General features: G+C 43.9%; 1 protein-coding gene across 2 annotated transcripts in view; it reads left to right on the plus strand.

Moving 5' to 3' along the window:
* Positions 1 to 20,466, plus strand: part of LOC115087403 (enoyl-[acyl-carrier-protein] reductase, mitochondrial-like) — a 72,065-nt gene that overhangs the window by 34,720 nt on the left and 16,879 nt on the right. For both annotated transcript variants that reach the window (XM_029594546.1, XM_029594545.1), the window contains 5 exons: positions 214 to 357; positions 7,429 to 7,531; positions 13,871 to 13,973; positions 14,193 to 14,266; positions 18,093 to 18,153. In XM_029594546.1, the coding sequence (XP_029450406.1) occupies positions 214 to 357; positions 7,429 to 7,531; positions 13,871 to 13,973; positions 14,193 to 14,266; positions 18,093 to 18,153 (485 nt within the window). The remainder of the gene's footprint in view (positions 1 to 213; positions 358 to 7,428; positions 7,532 to 13,870; positions 13,974 to 14,192; positions 14,267 to 18,092; positions 18,154 to 20,466) is intronic.

Below are 20,466 nucleotides of genomic sequence, written 5' to 3' on the forward strand. Positions count from 1 at the left end.
TGTTTTTGCTGCTTTGACTTTCTATCAATGCCTTGGGGTATTTCTACCATTTAGTTCTTTGTTTCACCACTCATAGAGTCTTAGGCTGTTCATGCCACTGCTGGTGCTGCTTTGCACTTCTTTTAGTGCATTGGAGTCTTCATATAAACACAAAATAGCACTAGAATTGCTAACAAAACATTTCATGGAATGATTGTGTGCTTTTTCATCTAGGTACCTGGAGAACCGAAGCAGTCTGTAAAGCAATTGATGTGATCCTGGTTCCAAAGGATATCCCTCTCCTTAGTGCTGCAACAATTAGTGTAAATCCTTGCACTGCTTATCGGATGCTGAAAGATTTTGGAACATTAAAATCTGGTAAATGACTTGAAGAATAGTACAGTTATTAATATAGTTAAATCATTTATGACATTGAATTATCCGGAATATATATATGTACAAATATTCAATGCCAAACTCAATCCAGGCACATTTCAGCCTGCTTTGAATGGACAAGAAAATATAGATCTTACCAATATGAACTAGGAAAATCAACACAATTTGCTATGTGGATCTTTGGAAAATCTGATATGCACTATGAATTCTCCAATACCATAGTGTCAGGGTTTCTCTGCTGGGGGTACGTCGCCCCAGGAATGGCACAGGACTGCAAGGCAGGATGCCAGACAAGACTAAAGCTGGTCTTTTGCCTAGCCAGCGCCCTCTCCTGCAGGTGGAGCCCTTAGTTTCTGGGGCCTAGTAAGTCTCTGCGACAGTAGTACATAATAGCGAGGCAATATTATAGAACAAGGCTGGATTCAGACACAGGCTAGAAGCTTGGGCACAACGTGCAGGCTGGATTTGGACATGGAGTGCAGGCAGGGCTTGCAAGGCTTGGTACAGGAGCTGGATGAGGCAAGGCTTGGTACAGAAACTGGACATGGAACAAGGACTGGGGCTGCAATAAGAGACAAGGCTAGGTAGGTAAGTATGGTCACAGAAAGATACAAGCAAAGCAGAGTACTGGACCAGACACTAAGCAGGAACTGGGACAAGGCATGGATACAAGGGCCTGGACAGGACAGGGTACTGTGGATAGGATACTGGAACAGACAGGGAGCTGAGAGCAGGATGCTAGAACAGACATAGAGCTGTGGGCAAGAGACTGGAGCAGACAGGACTGGGCAGGGCATGACAAGACCAGACAAAGACAGGATTAAGCAAGGCAGACTAGGGCAGGACTTAGACAAGGTAGACAAAGATAACACAGAACAGAGAACACAGAAGTTTGAAGGCAACAGGGCTGGCCAGTAGGCAAAAAAGCAAGAGGCCCGGAGGCCACAAATCATGGCAAGGCCTAAAGTAGGCTACAAAGCAAGGCACAAGGAGCAAGAAGGCCCAGAGACCACAAGACAAGGCAAGGCAAGGCCTAGGGTAGATAATAGATTTTAGATTTATTTAAATTTATGAATCGCCTAATCGCAAAAAGGTCTAGGTGATGAACAATAATGACGTACACAATAAAAGAACAAAGAACATATTAACTAAAATACACTCATTAAAAACAAACAAATAAATAATATAAAACTAAATAAAAAAACAGTCAAGTAAAATAATTAAAAATAGCTTGATTAAAACAAAAAAAGTTTTGAGGAGACACTTAAGTGTTTAACTGATTCGCACTGCTGAATTTCTAGAGGTAAAGAATTCCAGAAATTGGGTCCTGTTACAGAGAAAGAGCATTTGCGAGTTGAGTGCAAACGAGCGACCTTTGGGGAATGAACATCAAGGAGATAGAGTTGTGATGAGCGAAGGTTGTGAACCAGTTGATAAAACTTGAGAATAGCATTTGCCCAGGGACATGAAATATCATTGATAAGTTTGTGAATGATAACATCATTACACCAGTTCTACAGTACCTACACTGGCTACCTATCTCCTACAGGATTATATATAAAGCCCTTACACTTATACACAAGTCAATACACAATCACAATATGCAATGGCTCTCTGAACAATTTATCTTCAGCAACACAAACAGACCTACCAGAATGCAACACCAGACAAAATTAATTACACCATCTCCCAAAACAACGAAACTAGTCTCCACCAAAGAACACTCTCTCACCATTGCGGGAATAGCACAATGGAACAAAATGCCCCCAAGTCTTCGCCAAGAATCTTGCCATAGGAAATTTAATACATGGCTTTGCCAACAAGCATATTCTTGACTGTTGCTCAATTCTCACCTCCATCTAATGTTCTCCCATGTTCCCTTTTCTTACACATGACCTTATCCAGGATAACTCATCCCCTCCTTGCTCTTCCCCCTACCCCCAGCACAAGTTCTCCTTTATCCCGCTTTAGTTAAATACTTGTACTCTTCCCTATTAATGCTCATATCGTTTATGCTCTTCTGTACTTATGCTTAAATTTATCGTTTATGCTCTTCTGTACTTACGCTTAAATTTATCATTATTGTTAATGCTCAGCGGCACTTATACTCTTCTAGTCCGATTCTCAGCTGTATATATGCTCACCCGAACCTGTTCTCAACTGTATTGGTGTTTACCCATTTTTATGCTATGGTTTAAATCCCTTGTTATTACCCCCGTCCCGCCTCCCTGTGAATATCTATCTATCTCCCCCTCCCTCCACTTTGTTCAAATGTTTTAAATATTTTATGTATCGCCTGTTTTATGTAAAGCCTGTTGCTACATTATGTTTCAAGGTAAACCAAGGTGATGTGCCTAACGTGCCGTGGTATATAAAAACCTTTAATTAAATAAATCAATAAATAAATAAATAGATAAATAAATAAATAAATTTGACTCTGTCAGGAATAGATAGCCAATGCAGTTCAATAAGAGTTAGAGTACTGTGATCAAAATGTTTTGTACCTGAGATGAGACGTGCAGCTGAGTTCAGCAAAATCTGCAAAGGACAGATTGTGGAGGACGGAAGACCAATATAGAGACCGATGCAGTAATCTAAGAGAGGGAAAATAGATGCCTGGAGGACAGTCCAAAATTCAGGAGGATGAAGCAATTTTCTTAGACCAAGAAGAGTTCTTAGTCTGTAAAAGCCATGTTGAATTACTTGTTTTATTTGAGGTTTGAAAGAAAGAGAACTGTCAATTATGAAACCTAAGCTTTTTGCTTGCTTTTATATTGTGAATGGATGACTGTCCAGGCAGATGGAAGTTTCTTTAAGAGGCTTGAATGGGCTAGAAGATGGTTATGGACATGTTTAGTGACAGTTTATTTTTTAACCAAGACTTGACAGCAGTGAAACAATAATTGATATGAGTGAGAGTTTGATTCCAGTAGGGATGAACATGAATAATGAACTGAATGTCATCAGCATAAAGTTTATAAGTCAGTAAGAGTAGTGAGAAGCTTGCAAATAGGAGCTAAGTAGATATTGATTAACAAAGAACATAGGGCCGAACCCTGGGGAACTCCACGTTTGATTGAAGAAATATAAGAAAGTTCATTTTGAAATTTGATTTGCTGAGAACGATTAGAAAGAAATGATTGAAACCATCGAAGAACAGTACCGGAAATACCACATTCTTATAGAAATTAGAGGAGAATATGATGATCAATAGTATCAAAAGCAGATAATATATCCAAAGAAACTAGAATGAATTGAGAACCAGCATCTATGCCTCTTCTGACAAAGAGGCCACAAAGCAAAGCACAAGGAGCAAAAAAGCCCAGAGGACACAAGACAAGACAAGGCAAGACCTAGGGTAGGACACAAAGCAAGGCACAAGGAGCAAGAAGGCCCAGAGGCCACAAGGCAAGGCAAGGCTTGAATAGGCCACAGGGCAAGAAGCAGGAAGCAAGAAGGTCCATAAGCTATAAGGCATAAAGCAAGGAAACAGCGGCCAGGTCAGAGAGCCAAGAGTGACTCCATAAAGAGAAAAAGGTGTATGGACAAGGCTGCATTACGTAAGGCTGGAGCTTGGGTGTGGTGCAAGCAGTGAGGATGAGTTAGACAAGGCTGGAAATTAAGCTCACTGAGGTTCCCTAGTGGACAGGAGACTGCACCATAGGTTGAATCAGAAGGCTAGTGAGGAGATGGCTTGGATAGATCTGAATGGAGCTCACTGAAGGCACCTGCTGGTGAGGTGTCATAGCCAGCAGACTCTGGCCACAATGAGGCAGTGAAACAGGCAAAAACGTGACACATAGCAGATTTCCTGTGGATCAGCATAGAACTTTCCATGGATCAACCACAGATTTTGCCTTCATGAGCATTTTTTAAAGAGTGAATTTGAAAAGAAATTGGCCGTAGAGGCTAAAACTCACAATAAAAACTTTTAAAAATATATCTGAAGCAGAAAGACTGTGAGGAAGTCAGTTGGACTGTTAGATGATCGAGGGGTTAAAGGGGCACTTAGGAAATTAAGGCCATTGTGGAAAGATTAAACAATTTCTTTGCTTCGGTGTTTACTGAAGAGGATGTTGGGGAGATACACATTCCAGAGATCGTTTTCAGATGAACTGAACCAAATCATGGTGAATCTGGAAGATGTGGTAGGCCAGATTAACAAACTGAAGATTAGTAAATCACCAGGACCGGATGGCATACACCCCAGGGTTCTGAAAGAACTAAAAAAATTTTCAGACCTATTTCAATTAATTTGTAACCTATCATTAAAATCATCTGTTGTACCTGAACATTCTAAGATGGCCAATGTTACCCAGATATTTAAAAAGGGCTCCAGGGGTGATCTGGGAAACTATAGACTGGTGAGCCTGACTTCAGTGCCGGGAAAAATTGTGGAAACTCTTATAAAGAATAAAATCCTAAAACCTTTAGATAGATATGGTTTAATGCAGTGGTTCCAAACCCTGTCCATGTTATGGAGTTATGTTATGGAGGCAGTGCATGCACATTTTTTCTCTTGCATATTCATTGTGGATATCCTGAAAACCTGACTGGCTGGGGGGTCCCCCAACAGGTTTAACCACTGGTTTAATGGGACACAGCCAGCATAGATTTACCCAAGGGAAGTCCTGCCTCACAAATATCCTACATTTTTTTTAAAGGGGTGAATAAACATGTGGACAAAGGTGAATCGGTAGATGTGGTTTATTTGGATTTTCAGATGGCGTTTGACAAAGTCCTGCATGAGAGGCTTCTAAGAAAACTAAAAAGTCATGGAATAGGAAGCAATATCCTTTTGTGGATTGCAAGCTGTTTATAAGACAAAAAACAGAAAATAGGATTAAATGGTCAGTTTTCACGGTGGAAAAAGGTAAATAGTGGATTGCCTCAGGGATCTGTACTTGGACCAGTGCTCTTTAATATATTTATAAATGATCTGGAAAGGGGTGCGATGAGTGAGGTGATCAGATTTGCGGATGACATAAAATTATGCAGAGTAGTTAAATCTCAAGCTGATTGTAATAAATTGTAGGAGGACCTTGCGAGACTGGAAGATTAGGCTTCCAAATGGCAGATTAAATTTAACGTGGACAAGTGCAAAGTGATGCATATAGGGAAAAATAACCTTTGCTGTAGTTACACAATTTTAGGTAGTACACAATTTTAGGTTCTATCTTAGGAGTTACCACCCAGGAAAGAGATCTAGCCATCACAGTGGATAATACATTGAAATCGTCGGCTCAGTGTGCAGTGGCAATCAAAAAAGCAAACAGAATGTTATGAATTAAGAAGGGAATGGCAAATAAAATGCTGGATGTCAAAATGCCTCTGTATTGCTCCATGGTGATACCATAGCTTGAATACTGTGTACAGTTCTGGTCACAGCATCTCAAAAAAGATATAGTTGCATTGGAGAAAGTGCAGAGAAAGGCGACCAAAATGATAAAGGGGATGGAACAGCTCCCCTTTGAGGAAAGGCTAAAGAGGGTAGGGCTGTTCAGCTTGGAGAAGAGATGATAGAGGTCTACAAAATCATGAAAGGACTTGAAAAAGTTAATGTAAATCAGTTATTTACTCTCTCAGATAATAGAAGGACTAGGGGACACTTAATGAAGCTAGCAAGTAGCTCATTTAAAACAAATTGAAGAAAATTATTTTTAATTCAGCGCTTAGTTAAGCTCTGGAATTCATTGCCAGAGGATGTGGTTACAGCAGTTAGTGTAACTGGGTTTAAAAAAGGTTTGGATAAGTTCCTAGAGTAAAACTCCATAAGCTGCTATTAATTAATAAGCGATAGTAGCTTGAGATTTATTTAATGTTTGGATTCTTGCCAGGTTCTTGTGACTTGGATTGGCCTCTGTTGGAAACAGGATACTGAGCTTGATGGACACTTGGTCTGACCCAGTATGGCAATAATTATGTTATGTTCTTATGCTTTGATATAGCAACATAGTACCATAGTAAATGAAGGCACATAAAGACCAAACTGGTCTTTCCTGTCTGCCCAGCAATATGTTCAGTACTGTCTCTCTGTTCAGGTTACCCCATATAGTAAAGTTACCATATGCTACTTCAGTACTTCATTTCCATCCTAACATAGAAACATGACAGCAGAAAAAGACCATAATACCCATTCAGTCTGACCATCTGTCCAATTGATTTAGCATTATAATTCTCATCACTACCTTAAAGATCCCTGTATTTATCCCATGCTTTCTTGGATTCAGATACTGTTTTTGTTTCCACTACTTGCTCTGGAAAGCTACTACACACATTCACCACCCTCTTTGTAAAGAAATATTTCATAAGATTTCTCTTGAGTAATGGTGGGAAGAAGTAAAAATTTCATTTCGTTTTTCATTTTGTTTTGGGGGGTTTCCCTATGAATTTCATTTTGTTTAATGTTCTTTTTTTTTTTTTTTACTTAGTTTAAAAAACAAAAGGGTCAATATTGAAAAGCCATTTAGATGGATAACTTCACAAGTCATCCATCTAAATGGCAAATGTGGCATATTGAGCGACTTATCAGGCTAACTGGCAATAATTTAGCCAGATAAAAAAGGGGCTAAATTTTAATTATAGCCTTTTCCATCTGATTTTCAATCTTTTAACTTTGAAAATGCAATGAAACGAAATAGGAAATAACAACTTAATTTCTTATTTCGTTACTCCCAAATGCACATCCCTACCTGACTGTATTTTGCACCAACACCTTCAATTAATCTTGGTTGGGCAGGGTCGTACCATCTCCCTTATTTGTTGTGAGCCTTTCTTCTGTCTGTGCTGTAAGAGAGGTGCCCAGTGGCTCTCTTCCCAGGTAGTGATGTTCTGTGGCTCTCTGACTCATAGGCACTTTTGCATGGCACCTCTTGTAGCCACTGCTGAGCTGAGAATTGAACTATTGAAATATTGAACTATTTCTATTTTAGCAGATTAGATCATTAACCAAGACAGCATTGGGCTGACTACTGGACAGCGCTATTAAATTAAGTATAATACTTCAAAATCTGGTTTTGTTGGAAACACCTAATATATATTTTCTCTCTTCAGGGGATACAGTGATTCAGAATGGTGCTAACAGTGCAGTTGGACAAGCTGTGATTCAGATTGCTGCCGCAATGGGAATAAATACCATTAACATAATTAGAGACAGGTAACTATACACTGATGGTGGTCATGGTGGTATTTTGAAAATATGTTTAATCATTCTAAGGTTGTAGTCCAAAGACTACATACTGAAAGAAACTTAGATTATAAACCCTCTGAGGATAGGGAAATACCTACAGTTCCTGAATATAATCTGCTTTGAAGTGCCGAAAAGCAGAATATAAAAATCAGATAAATCTAAACCGTAGCAATAAAGAAGAAGTAAGAGCATAGCCTAGATGCATTTTCAGAGATTGTCTACTCTGGAGTAATAAAGGGAACAGTGCAGTGCCACAATGATCACTTCTCTTCAGTGTCTTTACATTTGGTAAAGGGAAAGGGTTAGAACAGGGGTCAGGAACCTATGGCTCAGGAGCCAGATATGGCTCTTTTGATGGCTGCATCTGGCTCGTAGACAAATCTTTAATAAAAAAGTAAAAATCTAACAAAATTCCCCACCCTCCTGACGCCCCCCAAGACCTCCAAAATTAATTTACTACAAACCCCACCCTCCTGACCCCCACCCCCCCCCAAGACCTGCCAAAAGTCCCTGGTGGTCCAGCGGGGGTCCAGGAGCGGTCCGGGCGCGATCTCCTGGACTTGGGCTGTCAGCTGCCAGTAGTCAAAATGGCGCCGACGGCCCTTTGCCCTCACTATGTCACTGGGGTCGACCAATGGCGGCGGTAGCCCCTGTAACATAGTAAGGGCAAAGGGCCGTCGGCTGCCAGTAATCAAAATGGCGTCGATGGCCCTTTGCCCTTACTATGTCACAGGGGCTACCGCCGCCATTGGTCGACCCCAGTGACATAGTGAGGGCAAAGGGCCGTCGGCGCCATTTTGACTACTGGCAGCCGACAGCCCAAGTCCAGGAGATCGCTCCCGGACCCCCGCTGGACCACCAGTGACTTTTGCCAGGTCTTGGGGGGGTCAGGAGGGGTGGGGGTTGAAGTAAATTAATTTTGGAGGTCTTGGGGGGGCATCAGGAGGGTGGGGGGTTTTGTTAGATTTTTACTTTTTTTTTTATTAAAGATTTGTCTGTGAGCCCTGGACCCCCGCTGGATCACCAGGGACTTTTGGCAGGTCTTGGGGGGGGTGGGGGTTAGGAGGATGGGGGGTTGTAGTAAATTAATTTGGCAGGTCTTGGGGGCATCAGGAGAGTAGGGGGTTGTAGTAAATGAATTTGGTAGGTCTTGGGGGAGTCAGGAGGGTGGGGGGTTGTAGTTAGTTTGGCTCTCACGGAATTACATTTTAAAATATGTGGCGTTCATGGCTCTCTCAGCCAAAAAGGTTCCCGATCCCTGGGTTAGAAGAAACAGTGTAACTGTTTTCCAATGATATGAAAGTTTGCAATGGAGCAGCCATGCCAGAGGAGGTCGATACAATGAAAGATGGCTTAAAAAAAAAACTGGGAAAATGGTCAATGGTTTGGCAACTGCACTTTATCCAAAGAAAATGCTAAATTATGCATTTGGGATGCAGAAATCCATGGATGAAATATAAATTTGGAGGTGAAGAATGTGCAGCCACCAAACAGGAAAGAGATTTAGGAGCCATCATCTTCACTGCCCTCAAGGTAGGCTATCAGTGTAATCTTCTTTGCTGGCAAGAACATTTTAGAGAATGAGCATGGAGGAAGGATTCCTTCTGAGCTATGTTAATTGAGGACCACCTCAGCCCTAAGGGAAGATGCATATACCTTGAGCACAGAAGGGGAAATTGGATTCAGATGTCATAAACTTGGCTTTTGAGTGAAAGCTTATTGTAGGCTTTGGAATGCTTTGACAGCTTCTGAGGTCCATTTTCGGGTCTCCATCTCCTTACATGTTAAGGCAGTGAGTGGTGCTGCAAGGATAGAGTACCCAGGAATGAATTACTGATAACTGGCAAAGCCAAAGAATTGTTGCAGGGTTCGAAGGCCAACGGGCTGGAGCCATTCCAGAATGGCCTATTGCTTTGCCAGCTTCATAAGTAGATCTGTGCTGGAGATGGTAGATCCCCAAAAGGGTAGTTGTTCTTGCTCAAAGTGACATTTGTCTAGCTTGGCATACAGCTGGTGCTCGCACAAGCACTGGAACACTTGCTTCACATGTAGCCTATGGGCGGTTAGTGACTTGGAGAAGATAAGAATGTCATCTAAATAGATTACCTTGGAGGAGTATAACAGATCTCAAAAGATCTCATTTATCATTTTTTGGAAGGCTGCCGGGGCATTGCACAGTCCAAAGTGCATTACTAGTTACTCGTAGTGCCCATCTCTAATATTAAAGGTGGTCTTCCACTCATCTCCCTGCTTAGTTCAGATGAGGTTGTATGCTCCTCTGAGATCTAGCTTTGTGAAGACTTGGGCTCCTTGTATCCGATCAAACAGTTTTGATATCAAAAGTAAAGGATAGTAATCCTTTATCATAATGGCATTAAGGCTTCAGTAGTCTATGCAGGGTCAGAGTGTTCTGTCTTTCTTTGCCATGAAGAAGAAAAACCACTCCTATGGGAGAAGAAGATTGGTGGATTAAGCCTCTAGCCAGATATCCCTGGATGTAGTCACTCATTGCTTTAGTCTCAGGCTCTGAGAGGAAGTAAGAACATAATAACATAAGAAATTGCCATGCTGGGTCAGACCAAGGGTCCATCAAGCCCAGCATCCTGTTTCCAACAGAGGCCAAACCAGGCCACAAGAACCTGGCAATTACCCAAACACTAAGAAAATCCCATGCTACTGATGCAATTAATAGCAGTGGCTATTCCCTAAAGGGTAGATTTTAAAAGCCCTGTGCGCCAGCGCGCCTATTTTGCATAGGCTGCCAGCACGCATAAGTCCCGGGGCTTCGTGAAAGGGGCAGGAGGGGGTGGGTCCAGGGGGCATGTCGGCAGGCCGGGTGTGTGTCCGGGGGCGTGTCAGGGGGCAGTCCGGGGGCATGATGATGGTTCGGGGGCGGGCCGGGAGGGCAGTCCCGAGTCCCCCAGCACTGCGTCCTGTGCCGGGGGGTGCCGAGGCGGCGCACGCAAGTTACGCCTGCCTCAAGCAGGCGTAACAGGCGTTACTTGCGTACTTTTTTAAGATCTACCTCTAAGTAAACTTGATTAATAGTTGTTAATGGACTTCTCATCCAAGAACTTATTCAAACCTTTTTTGAACCCAGCCACACTAACTGCACTAACCACATCCTCTGGCAACAAATTCCAGGGCTTTATTGTGCGTTGAGTGAAAAAGAATTTTCTCCGATTAGTCTTAAATGCGCTACTTGCTAACTTCATGGAATGCCCCCTAGTCCTTCTATTATTCGAAAGTGTACACTTTCCCTTGAGGAGGCTCTTGCTAGGGAGAAGTTAAATCCTACAATAATAGGAATTATGCAGAGATAATGCTTCTGCTTTCTGGGTGGAAAATATGACTTGGTATTCAGTGTATTGAGGAGGCAAACCTGTCTGGGTGACTGCAATGGTCAGGTGGGCTGGAGGAGGGACAGAGGCAAAGCAAGTAGATGAACAGGATGGACCCCACCAGGCTTGTTCCAGTGAGGAACTGGCTCTGGGTTGATGTTTTTGTAGCCAGAGGTGTCCCAGAATAACGAGATTGACTGCTCATGGAATCACGTAGATGGTAATAGTCTCGGAATGCAGCAGACTTGGGTGGAGAGTTAGTGGCACAGTGCATACCATTAGCTCCCCCAGAAGGGGATCTCCATAGACTGAGGAGATGGTGAATGGCAGAGTCAGGGGAACTGTGGGTATACCATGGTGCACTACCAAGGCTTGGTTGATGAAGTTCTCCCCTGCGCCAGAGTCCAGGAATGCTTCCAAGAAGAGTTGGGTCTGACCCACTGAGATGGATACAGGAATGAGGAGTTGGGGAGCAAAGGAAGTCTGATCTAGTGTTGCCACTCTGGTCAACCCTAGGCATGGAATTTTCCCTGTTTCTTGGGGCAGCTGGCCATGAAGTGCCCATGACATGCACAATACATGCACAGGCCCAGTTGCCGCCGGTGCAGATTCTTCTCAAATATCAACAGACTACAGCCCAACTGCATGGATTCATTTAGGACTTTAATTTTCGGAGACCAGGTAGAAGTTTGAGAGGATGGCGAAGATGGATGCTGGAAGCATGGTGCTAGAGAAATGAGTCATGAGATCTCTCCTGAAAACTCTGGTAAATGCGCCCTGCTAGGACAATAAGGTTATCCTCATTGTAGGAACCTTGTGTGCTGCCAGTTCATCCTTGATACGTCCTGCGAGTCCCTGAAGAAAAATGGCTGGGAGGCTATCCTCGCCCCAGTTCAGTTCAAAGGTGAGGATTCAGATTTCTATAGCGTATTCCATAAGCAACCGGGAACCCTGATAGATCTGTAACATCTCTGTAGCTAGGGCAGAGTCTCTTCCTGGCTCATCAAATACGAGGTGGAACTTGTTTAGGAAGTATGCAAGGTTCTGGAGTATGGGATCTTCATGCTCCCAAAGAGGAGGGAGGCCCATGCCAGGGCAGTACCACCCAAGAAGGACAGGATGTATGTAACTTTAGTGTGGTCATCTGGAAAGAGATGGCTTGCAGCTGGAAATTCATGTAGCACTGATTAATGAAGCCGCAGCACTGCTTAGGTTCCCCAATGAATCACGGGAGAGGGGGGTGCCGGAAGCTGCGGCACTGGTCTGGTGTAGGCAGTACCAGTGGAGAGGGAGTCACTGGTACCGGTGCTGGGATTGGCTTCAGGGTGTCCATTCTGACGGCTAAGATTTCCAGGGTCATGGTAACCTGGTTGAGTGCCTGCCACTGTTCCTGCAGACGTTCGGCCAGGCCAGATATTGCTTGAAGCGAGGACAAGGCCGCTGGGTCCATGTTCTCAGCAATCTGATAGAATTGTGGACCCTTGTGTTGGAGTAAGGTTGATGCAACCTACAGGGAAGACCCTGTAGGTCCTCACCACCATCTAGTGGAGCAGACGGTGCAGAGACTGAGCTAGAGCTTTGCTTGGACCAGCCCATTTCCCTTCAGGTTGAGCCGTTGGGTTCCAGGGGCTGGCAGGTTTTAGGTGGCAGTATTTGGAGCATAGGCAGGAGAGTACTTCTGGTGTCAGGTTGAGGTTGGAGACAGGTGGCAATTGGAAGTGGTGAGATTCCAAACTTTGGTCAAAGGCAGGCGGCAGGTAAGGGAGCTCATGGGCCAGGCTAAGGTCTGAGATGGGCGGTAACGAGAGTAGTGAGGTCAGAGGAGTTCCGAGAATCAGTCCAAGGGCAGGTAGACTAGGAGAAGAAAGGTGAAGACAAAGCAGGAAGACAAAGGCAAGGCTGGGTGAGGCTGAAGACAAAGGCAAGGCTGGACGAGCAGAGAAAGCAGCAACTCACATTCTCAATGACAATTAACCTGTTGCTGAGGTGTCTTGTCATTATATGGCCAGGGTTTAAATACCAGGCCATGTGATGTCATCGGGGAGTGGCAGTGGACTGGTTTCTCACTGTGGGGCCTTTAAACTTTGGCGCGCCTAGGAGGCGGGCTGGAGGTATAAGACTGCGGCATTCTCAGCTGCATGGAGTAGCAGTGTTTTGGGCTACGCAGAGCAGCAGTGCTGGGTTGGTCAGGCGGCATCAGGTAAATGAGCCATCTCGCAGGGGCAGCCCGCAAGCCAATAAACGTAACATTCATTGACCCTAGTGGATTGCCCTGGTTAAAAACTGTTCCTCTCAGAACAGCTAAAAAGTACACGTACTTTGAGTTGGATTAAAGAGAGACGTTCCTGGGGGTTTACTTAGGTTTGAAGAGGAAACGGCATGCATACATTTGGATTTTGAAGTGTACGCACACAAAGAGCAGACACAAGTGCACCAGTACGCTTTCACTTTGAAAATTAGCTTCAAGGCTCACACGCATCCTGCAGCATGTTCATGTTTAAATTTCTTTTATCTGTTTTCAATAATACTGTTTATAAACACAAAATATTGAAATTCAAAATAAGATCAGGTTCACTGGTTTACTTGCCCCAGAGACCCATAAATATGTCCCAACAACACCTCCTGACCCCTCATTCTTCCTCCCTCCCCCGGGTAGCACATTACATAGGAGGAGTTTACTTATTACAGGCCACAGCTGCCATTATTGACCTTACAACAACTCTAGAGGCCTCTTTATGTTAACCATCATTGAGGAGAAGGCTCCTTGCTCTTTGGGGCAGAGATCGTCTATATAAATTCCAAATCTGCAGAAAAACGTTTTTCCTGTTCAGATCTGTCTTTTCCCATGTATTTCTCATGGTGAATTTGATTTCTCCGCTGTACATATTTGTTACCTAAATAGCAGGTGTTTATTTTACTTTTCTGAATTCGTCATGCACTGTTGACATCTTCATGCTTTCTACAGACCTAATGTGAAAGAACTGAAAGATAAACTCAAGTCCCTTGGAGCCAGCTATGTAATTACAGAAGAAACACTGCAGAAGCCAGAAATGACTAATCTATTTAAGGTAATTTGGTATGAATAGATTTCAGCTGTTTCCATTCCACCCTATTACTGCATTTCTAAATTGCCTTCTTTGGTTTACTCGCAGTGCTTCGGTGCAATATCTGGGAATTTTTTTTTTTTTCATAAGAGCATGTTCGAAGTAATACCTAGTGACAGTGATATTAAATGATTTCTTGTCCAGCACGTATTAGAATGGTCATGGTGTTGCTTTCCTTAATAGGAGATTAAGAAACCCAAGCTAGCTCTCAACTGCGTGGGAGGCCACAATGCTGGAAATCTACTCACTCACATGGAGTAAGTACAATTTGATCTTGCACAATAGCGCTGAGATTTCCAGTGGACGTTTTGTAGGTTAGCAGAGTTGAAGTAGCCTTTCTAAACGGGGAAGGATGCCGCTGCCTTCCAAAGGCTCTGGATCTCCAATTTGCTGCAGTTGCCTTCAAACTACTGAACAAGAGTCACATTCAGCTATGCTTTACTACAGGAGAATGTATGAAATTGTGAGAGAGACAGAGTATCCAGGGCCTTTGGTTAGATCCATAACTGGGACTAGCCCAGGTGCTATATACAGGACCGGCGCAACCCACTGTGCACTTGCAATGGGGCGGTGGCCTGAAGGGGGGCAGTGACCTGAGGGCCACAGTCAGCCCCAAGATGAAGACAATCTGGGACCCCACCAAGAAGCCAAGAACCGAAAGAGGCCACTGCCGCGTGGCGGTTTCCAACCCGCCATGAGATTGGGCAGAAGGACCTGCGGGGCTGCCCGGCACTCCCAACCTGCTGCACAGCTGAGAGGAAGGAGCTGAGGGGGTCGCCAGGTGCTCCCAACCTGCCGCATGGCTGAGAGGAAGGCACTGCGGGTCGCCAGGTGCTCCCAAGCTGCCAAGCAGCCAAAAGAAAAAAAAAAGTCACCAGGCAATTTCCAACCTGCCCTGCGGTGGAAGCGAAGAAGAAGAGGGAAAATGGCTGCCAAAATAATGTTTAGTGTGTGTGTGAGTGTGAGCTGATATGTGGGAGGGAATCTGTGTGTGTGAGTGAGAGAGAGGGTGTGTGTGTGTGTCTGTCTGAGCATATATGTGTGAGAGGGATTCTGCGTGTCTGAGCATGTATGTGTGAGAGGGATCGTGTGTGGTCAGCATGCATGTGCTGAGAGAGAGGCTGTTTGTGTGTGTGTGTCTGAGCATGTGTATGTGAGACAGAGATCTTGTGTTTGTGTGTATGTAAGAAGGAGCATGTGTGTATGTGAAAGGGAGTGTGTGCATGAAAGAGAACATATGTTTGTTTATGTGAGTGTATGTATAGATATATATCTATATCTATGAGAAAGGGAAGAGAAAGCTTGTACATTCTTCTTCCATTAATCTACGACAATCCCAGGGTCACTGGAAATAAAACAATTTCCAGGTATGGAGCACATGAATTCTTATCCTTATTAGTTATTAGTTTTAATTTTTGGATATTATTTGATGTGTCTGCTGTTTTGAAATATTTTATTGGTATTTGGTCAATTTAAAACACATTTTATATGAGTTTTTAATTATTGGCTCTTCCATTCATCAGCTGTTTTGTGAAATTATTTTTATTAGTATGTTTATATTATTATGATTTATGTATTTATTGTATTTCTTGATTTTATTGTTTAATGGACGAGGACTGGTGATGGTTCTGTTTTTCCATTGTTGCACTGCATACAGAGTCTCACTTGTGATTTCCAATTCAGTTTTTGCCTGCATGTTTCCATTTATACTTTATGGTTTCTTTTTTCTGTATTTGTGTTCTGCATGTGTGACCAAAGAGAGGTATTCTGCTAGCGTTTAGGGATTTACAGCAGCTTGGTTTGTTCTGTTTTCCTAATAGGAGGTGTACTGGTATTTTAGGGCCTAGTGCAATATTTGCAGTGTTGCCTTCTTATTGATAGGGTACTTACTTTTTAAGTAAGTGCTGTTTTGGTATGGGAGGCTTATTATATTTTAATTGCAATTTACTTATAGCTTTCTGAGGGTCAAGCCCACATCCGGTATGTGTTATAGTAGTCCTAATGCCATATGGGTTCTAGGTGTCATTTTTTGAAGGGTTTTCTGGTTGGCACCAGAGCAGTGCATGTAATAATATACATGTTGTAATTCTTTTTTAATCTCAGAGATTTTGAATATCCTTTTTCATGTAAATTCTGTTATTAAGAATGCATATTTTAACTGTGTGTGTAAAGAGGGTGAGGGTGAGATGCAAGGGTATAAGGTTCGCCTAGGGCACCTAATACTCTTGCACTGGCCATGGGGTCCAGAGGGAGGGGGTGAAGACCCAGAGAAGGGGGGGGGGTGACAGTTTTTAAAGTTTTGGTTGCTGGAAGAAACTGGGCTGGTTTTGGAGGGCCCAAGACAGAGGCTAAATGAAAATGTGGGGGGAGGGGAGGGACCAGCACCAAAACTGTTTGCACAGGGCAGCAAAAAGGCTAGCACCGGCCCTGGCTATATATTGTGGTAGAGTCACCCAGACACACGATGATTAGGAGACCAATTTAGAAGGTTAGAGAGGCTGGGAAGAGGAAACTCCCAGGAGTGTCAAGAAAAAGAAAAGCTCCCAGGTAGCAGAGATTATTTCCCAGGCTGAAAGGCGTTCCTATCTTTCCTCCCCTTTCCTGCTTTATCTCAGCTACGGGCATTTTGAATGCCTTTGGGGTTTGTTTGTTTTTTTTGTTTCTCATGATTTAAATTTGGTATGTAGAATCATAGAAAGAGAGCTAGCAGAGACCAACATGGAAGCTAGCCATCTCCCTCCTTATCATCTCAGACTGTTTGTCGAACTAACCAATAGCACTGGCAGAAACAAAAAAAAAATTAGCTGCACCCCTTCTGTAACTAGCTTCCTGCTTTCTGAATTTCTGACCCATCATCTTTCAGGTGTGGAAACTGCATGCGATTGAATCATCCTTTTACAAAGGGAGCTTGTGCGGTTACAATTGCAAATTATTGCTTTGATTTTGTACAGAGCAATTAAGGCTGCTGAGTGCACAAGTCAAGCTGTTGTCCAGGAAAGTTAAGGTGATTTCCATTGTGAATCAATTTGCCTCCCCTTGAAACAGTAAACTGCAAAGCCTTCAAGAATATTTGTAAAGTTTCATTGATAACAGAAACCAAGATATACATTAAGATAACCCACCAATTGCTATAGGCGTTACCGCAGGCCTTTCTTTTAAAGCAACAAATAGTGGGAAAGCACTTATGTTTGATTAGATTGTAAAGAAACTTTGTAAAATTCATACTTAAAAGTCAGGATAGGCAAGTTGCCTATGTTACTCTCACCCAGAATAGCTGACACAGTTATTCTGGTCTCCATGACTCAACTAAAAGTTTCATCCAACCAGTATCAAATCTTGACTGGAAAAAGGATTTGGGTTTTCTTAAATGAATGTTTCAAAGTTCACTTTTTTTGCTAACTTAAGAGCGGCTCCACTTCCATGATGGCTGTCTCAGAACGCTGAGAAATTTAAATGCAGTAAAGACAGTAGGAAACTAAAGTCCAGTGAGAAACTGCTCATCCTGCAGATGTTACCCGTATAAAATTCCCTGATAAACATTACTGGGAACTTTTGAATCCTGCTCACCTGGAGATTTCTCAAGATTAGCGGGGGGATGGGAGCAGCCATCTATCACCATCATTAATTATCATTCATATATTCATAATCATTGTTTTAATCACCAATTCATCACTATTATTCAAGCAATATAATCAGTATCAATATTAACCATCAATTCATCAGGCAGACCAATCACCCTGCCCAACTCACCCACCCTGACTTGCAAGAGTGCTCTTACTGTGCTGTATATATAGTCATCGTGTTTGCCTTTATTAGTGCTCTCACTCTCTCGCCTTGATTGAAGCCATCGACTGCTTTCCAGCGCGAGAGCCCGGAGATTTTATCGTCCTGCCCGGAGACCCAGAAATTTGTCTAAATTTCCGGAGTCTCCGGGCTAAATCTGGAGAATTCCCAGGTATGCCGATAAAGACGCAAATCTAGGCAACGCACCAATATGAAAGAAGGTATGCAGGGTTATATACAAAGAGTGTTGCCATTTCTGTTTTTCACCGCAATGGTTTGTGATATTTCTCTGTCTTTCAGATATGGAAGCACTATGGTGACCTATGGAGGCATGGCAAAGAAACCCATGCCCCTGCCTGCTGTAAGTGCTTAGAAAAAGGACTTTATTTCAGAGGGACTGGCGCTAAAATACACGAGGGGGGGCCAATGCATGAAATCTGTATGGGAAAATGGGCGCCCGTGATTGAGCGCCTGCTTTCCAAACGGGTGCCCAGCCACCTCTCCTGGGCACGCGATCGAATACATTAAATAAGGGGTCGTGCTAAAAAAGGAGGCGCTAGGGACAAATGTGCTCCCCTAGCGCGTCCTTGGCAGCGGGCGCCCAGGAGAGGTGGCTGTCAGCGGGTTAGGAAAACAGATGCTGAATTTTACGAGCGGCCCTTTTCCTAACCTGTGCACAGCCATGGGTTAGGAAAATGGGCACTCAGTAATTGAGCATCCCTTTTCCTAATCTGACCGCCAGGACACTTAAAAAAACCCAAACATTTTTTTAAACATTCTGGTCTTTTTTGTTCCTAGCTAATCGCCTCATCCACATGCATTTGCTTCACTGGGGAGGGGGGCTGTTGAATGCGCTTTTTGGATGTGCTAATCCCCTTATAGAATAAGGGCTTGTGGACGTGCAAGCAAAACCGCGTCCAACCACTGTATTGCATCGACCCCATGGTTTAGCACAGTCCTCATGTTGTTTATTTTTCACGGTCAGATCTTAACAATTTTAATCTGGTTACTTTAATATCTATGAGATTCTTATTTCAGTTCTGAATACATGAAACATTTACAGAGTCTTGCCTACCAAGAAAGGGCCAGGATTGCTGGACTTTGATCATACTGAACTGTACAATGTGCCACAGCATATCCCCAGGAGTGTGGAGGAGTTAAGACAGAGCCTCCCAAATGTTTAGCCAATGTGACCCCCATGTTAGCATTTGAAAATTCACATGACCCCAGAGGACGACCAAAGCAAATTATCAGGGCTGCTGTCCCCCACTAACAATGACTCCACTCTCACCTTCACCGCACTCCAGCTGATCCTCGTGCTCGGCCTCTACCCTCGCTAAAGGACCTCCTCTTCTCCTCCAGGGGAACCCCTTTTACATTCTTCCCACCCCACCCCCTCTCAGTCCTTTTCCTATCTTTCCGCTGATCCTCTCTCACCCCCAGCCCCTTTTTAAAATACCCCAACTGATTTTCTGTCATCCTCCCTCTCACCATCCCCTCCTTCCTCTTATTACCATCACTCCTCTATCACTTCCTCCTCTCCAATCCTTCTCTCACGTCCCCCCAGCTGATCCCCCCCACCCTCCTAGCTCTTCTCTTACATCCATCGGTCAATCTTCTTTCACTTCCCCTTTCTCACCCTCCACGGCCAGGCCCTCTCCAACCTGCAAACCGTTCCTGCAACTGAACCCCCTTTCTCTAAACCTCTCCCTGGGCCCAGAGCAGTGGCAACATTTTCCTTTGGGCAGCGGGCCAAAGATGGATGCCAACTAGTGAGACGAGAGAGCAGGTTGATGAAGGGGGCCACATTTTTCTCTGGGGCAGATTCAGTGGTACGTGAGGATAGAGAAGGCATGGCAATCTTTAGTAAGTTGTGCATTCACTCCTCCCCCTTCCCCCATTTCATTCCCAAGCCCGACAGCGACCTGCAAGTAGCAGCAACAGCATTAGAAATGAAAATCAGCATGGGGCCAGTGCAAGCTCACAGGCTCTAGAGCAGCCCCGATCCCTTCTTCCTGTTACCACGGAAATTCATGCAGGGCTTGTGAGTGCCTGCTGCCTCGCAGGCCTCATGTTGTCTTCCACTATTAATGCTGCTGCTTCGTGCTGCCATTTGAGGCACTTGTGACCCCAATCGAAAGTTTTGTGACCCCATTTGGGGTCCTGACCCACAGTTTGGGAAGCCCCGAGTTAAGATATTTAAAAGCCAGGTTTATTTTTCTTTTTTTTTTTTTGGTCTGGCAGTGTTCTACAGCTGCTTTGGACTTTCAGCTCAATCAGATCCAATCTCTAATTGAGCTACGGCGCCAAACATCAATTCACAACTGTTCAGTTTTTTTCACCCGCTTTTTATATTCCTCTCCCAACTCAGCCCAGTGCTCACAGTAACAGTAATCCGCTTAAGGACTACAAAGATCCCTTCAGAACCTGGCTAATGTGAACCCTGAATTTGCTTACGAAGTGTCTGAACAACTGCCGAGACCCCCTCCCTGCCAAGGGTTGCGGACGCTGCCTCTGCCGTATCCCCAGACACAGTTGACCTGCAAAGCAGATGCTTGGCCAAGGAACTGAACCTAAGGCCTCCACCTGTCACTGCACAGCACTTGCCACAGAATGACTGGGCTGGCCCAAATAGCCAGGACCTGTGAACCTTGCTGGCAGTTGAGCATGCTGA

The sequence above is a fragment of the Rhinatrema bivittatum genome, chromosome 3, assembly GCF_901001135.1.
Source record: "Rhinatrema bivittatum chromosome 3, aRhiBiv1.1, whole genome shotgun sequence".
NCBI classification, from domain to species: domain Eukaryota; kingdom Metazoa; phylum Chordata; class Amphibia; order Gymnophiona; family Rhinatrematidae; genus Rhinatrema; species Rhinatrema bivittatum.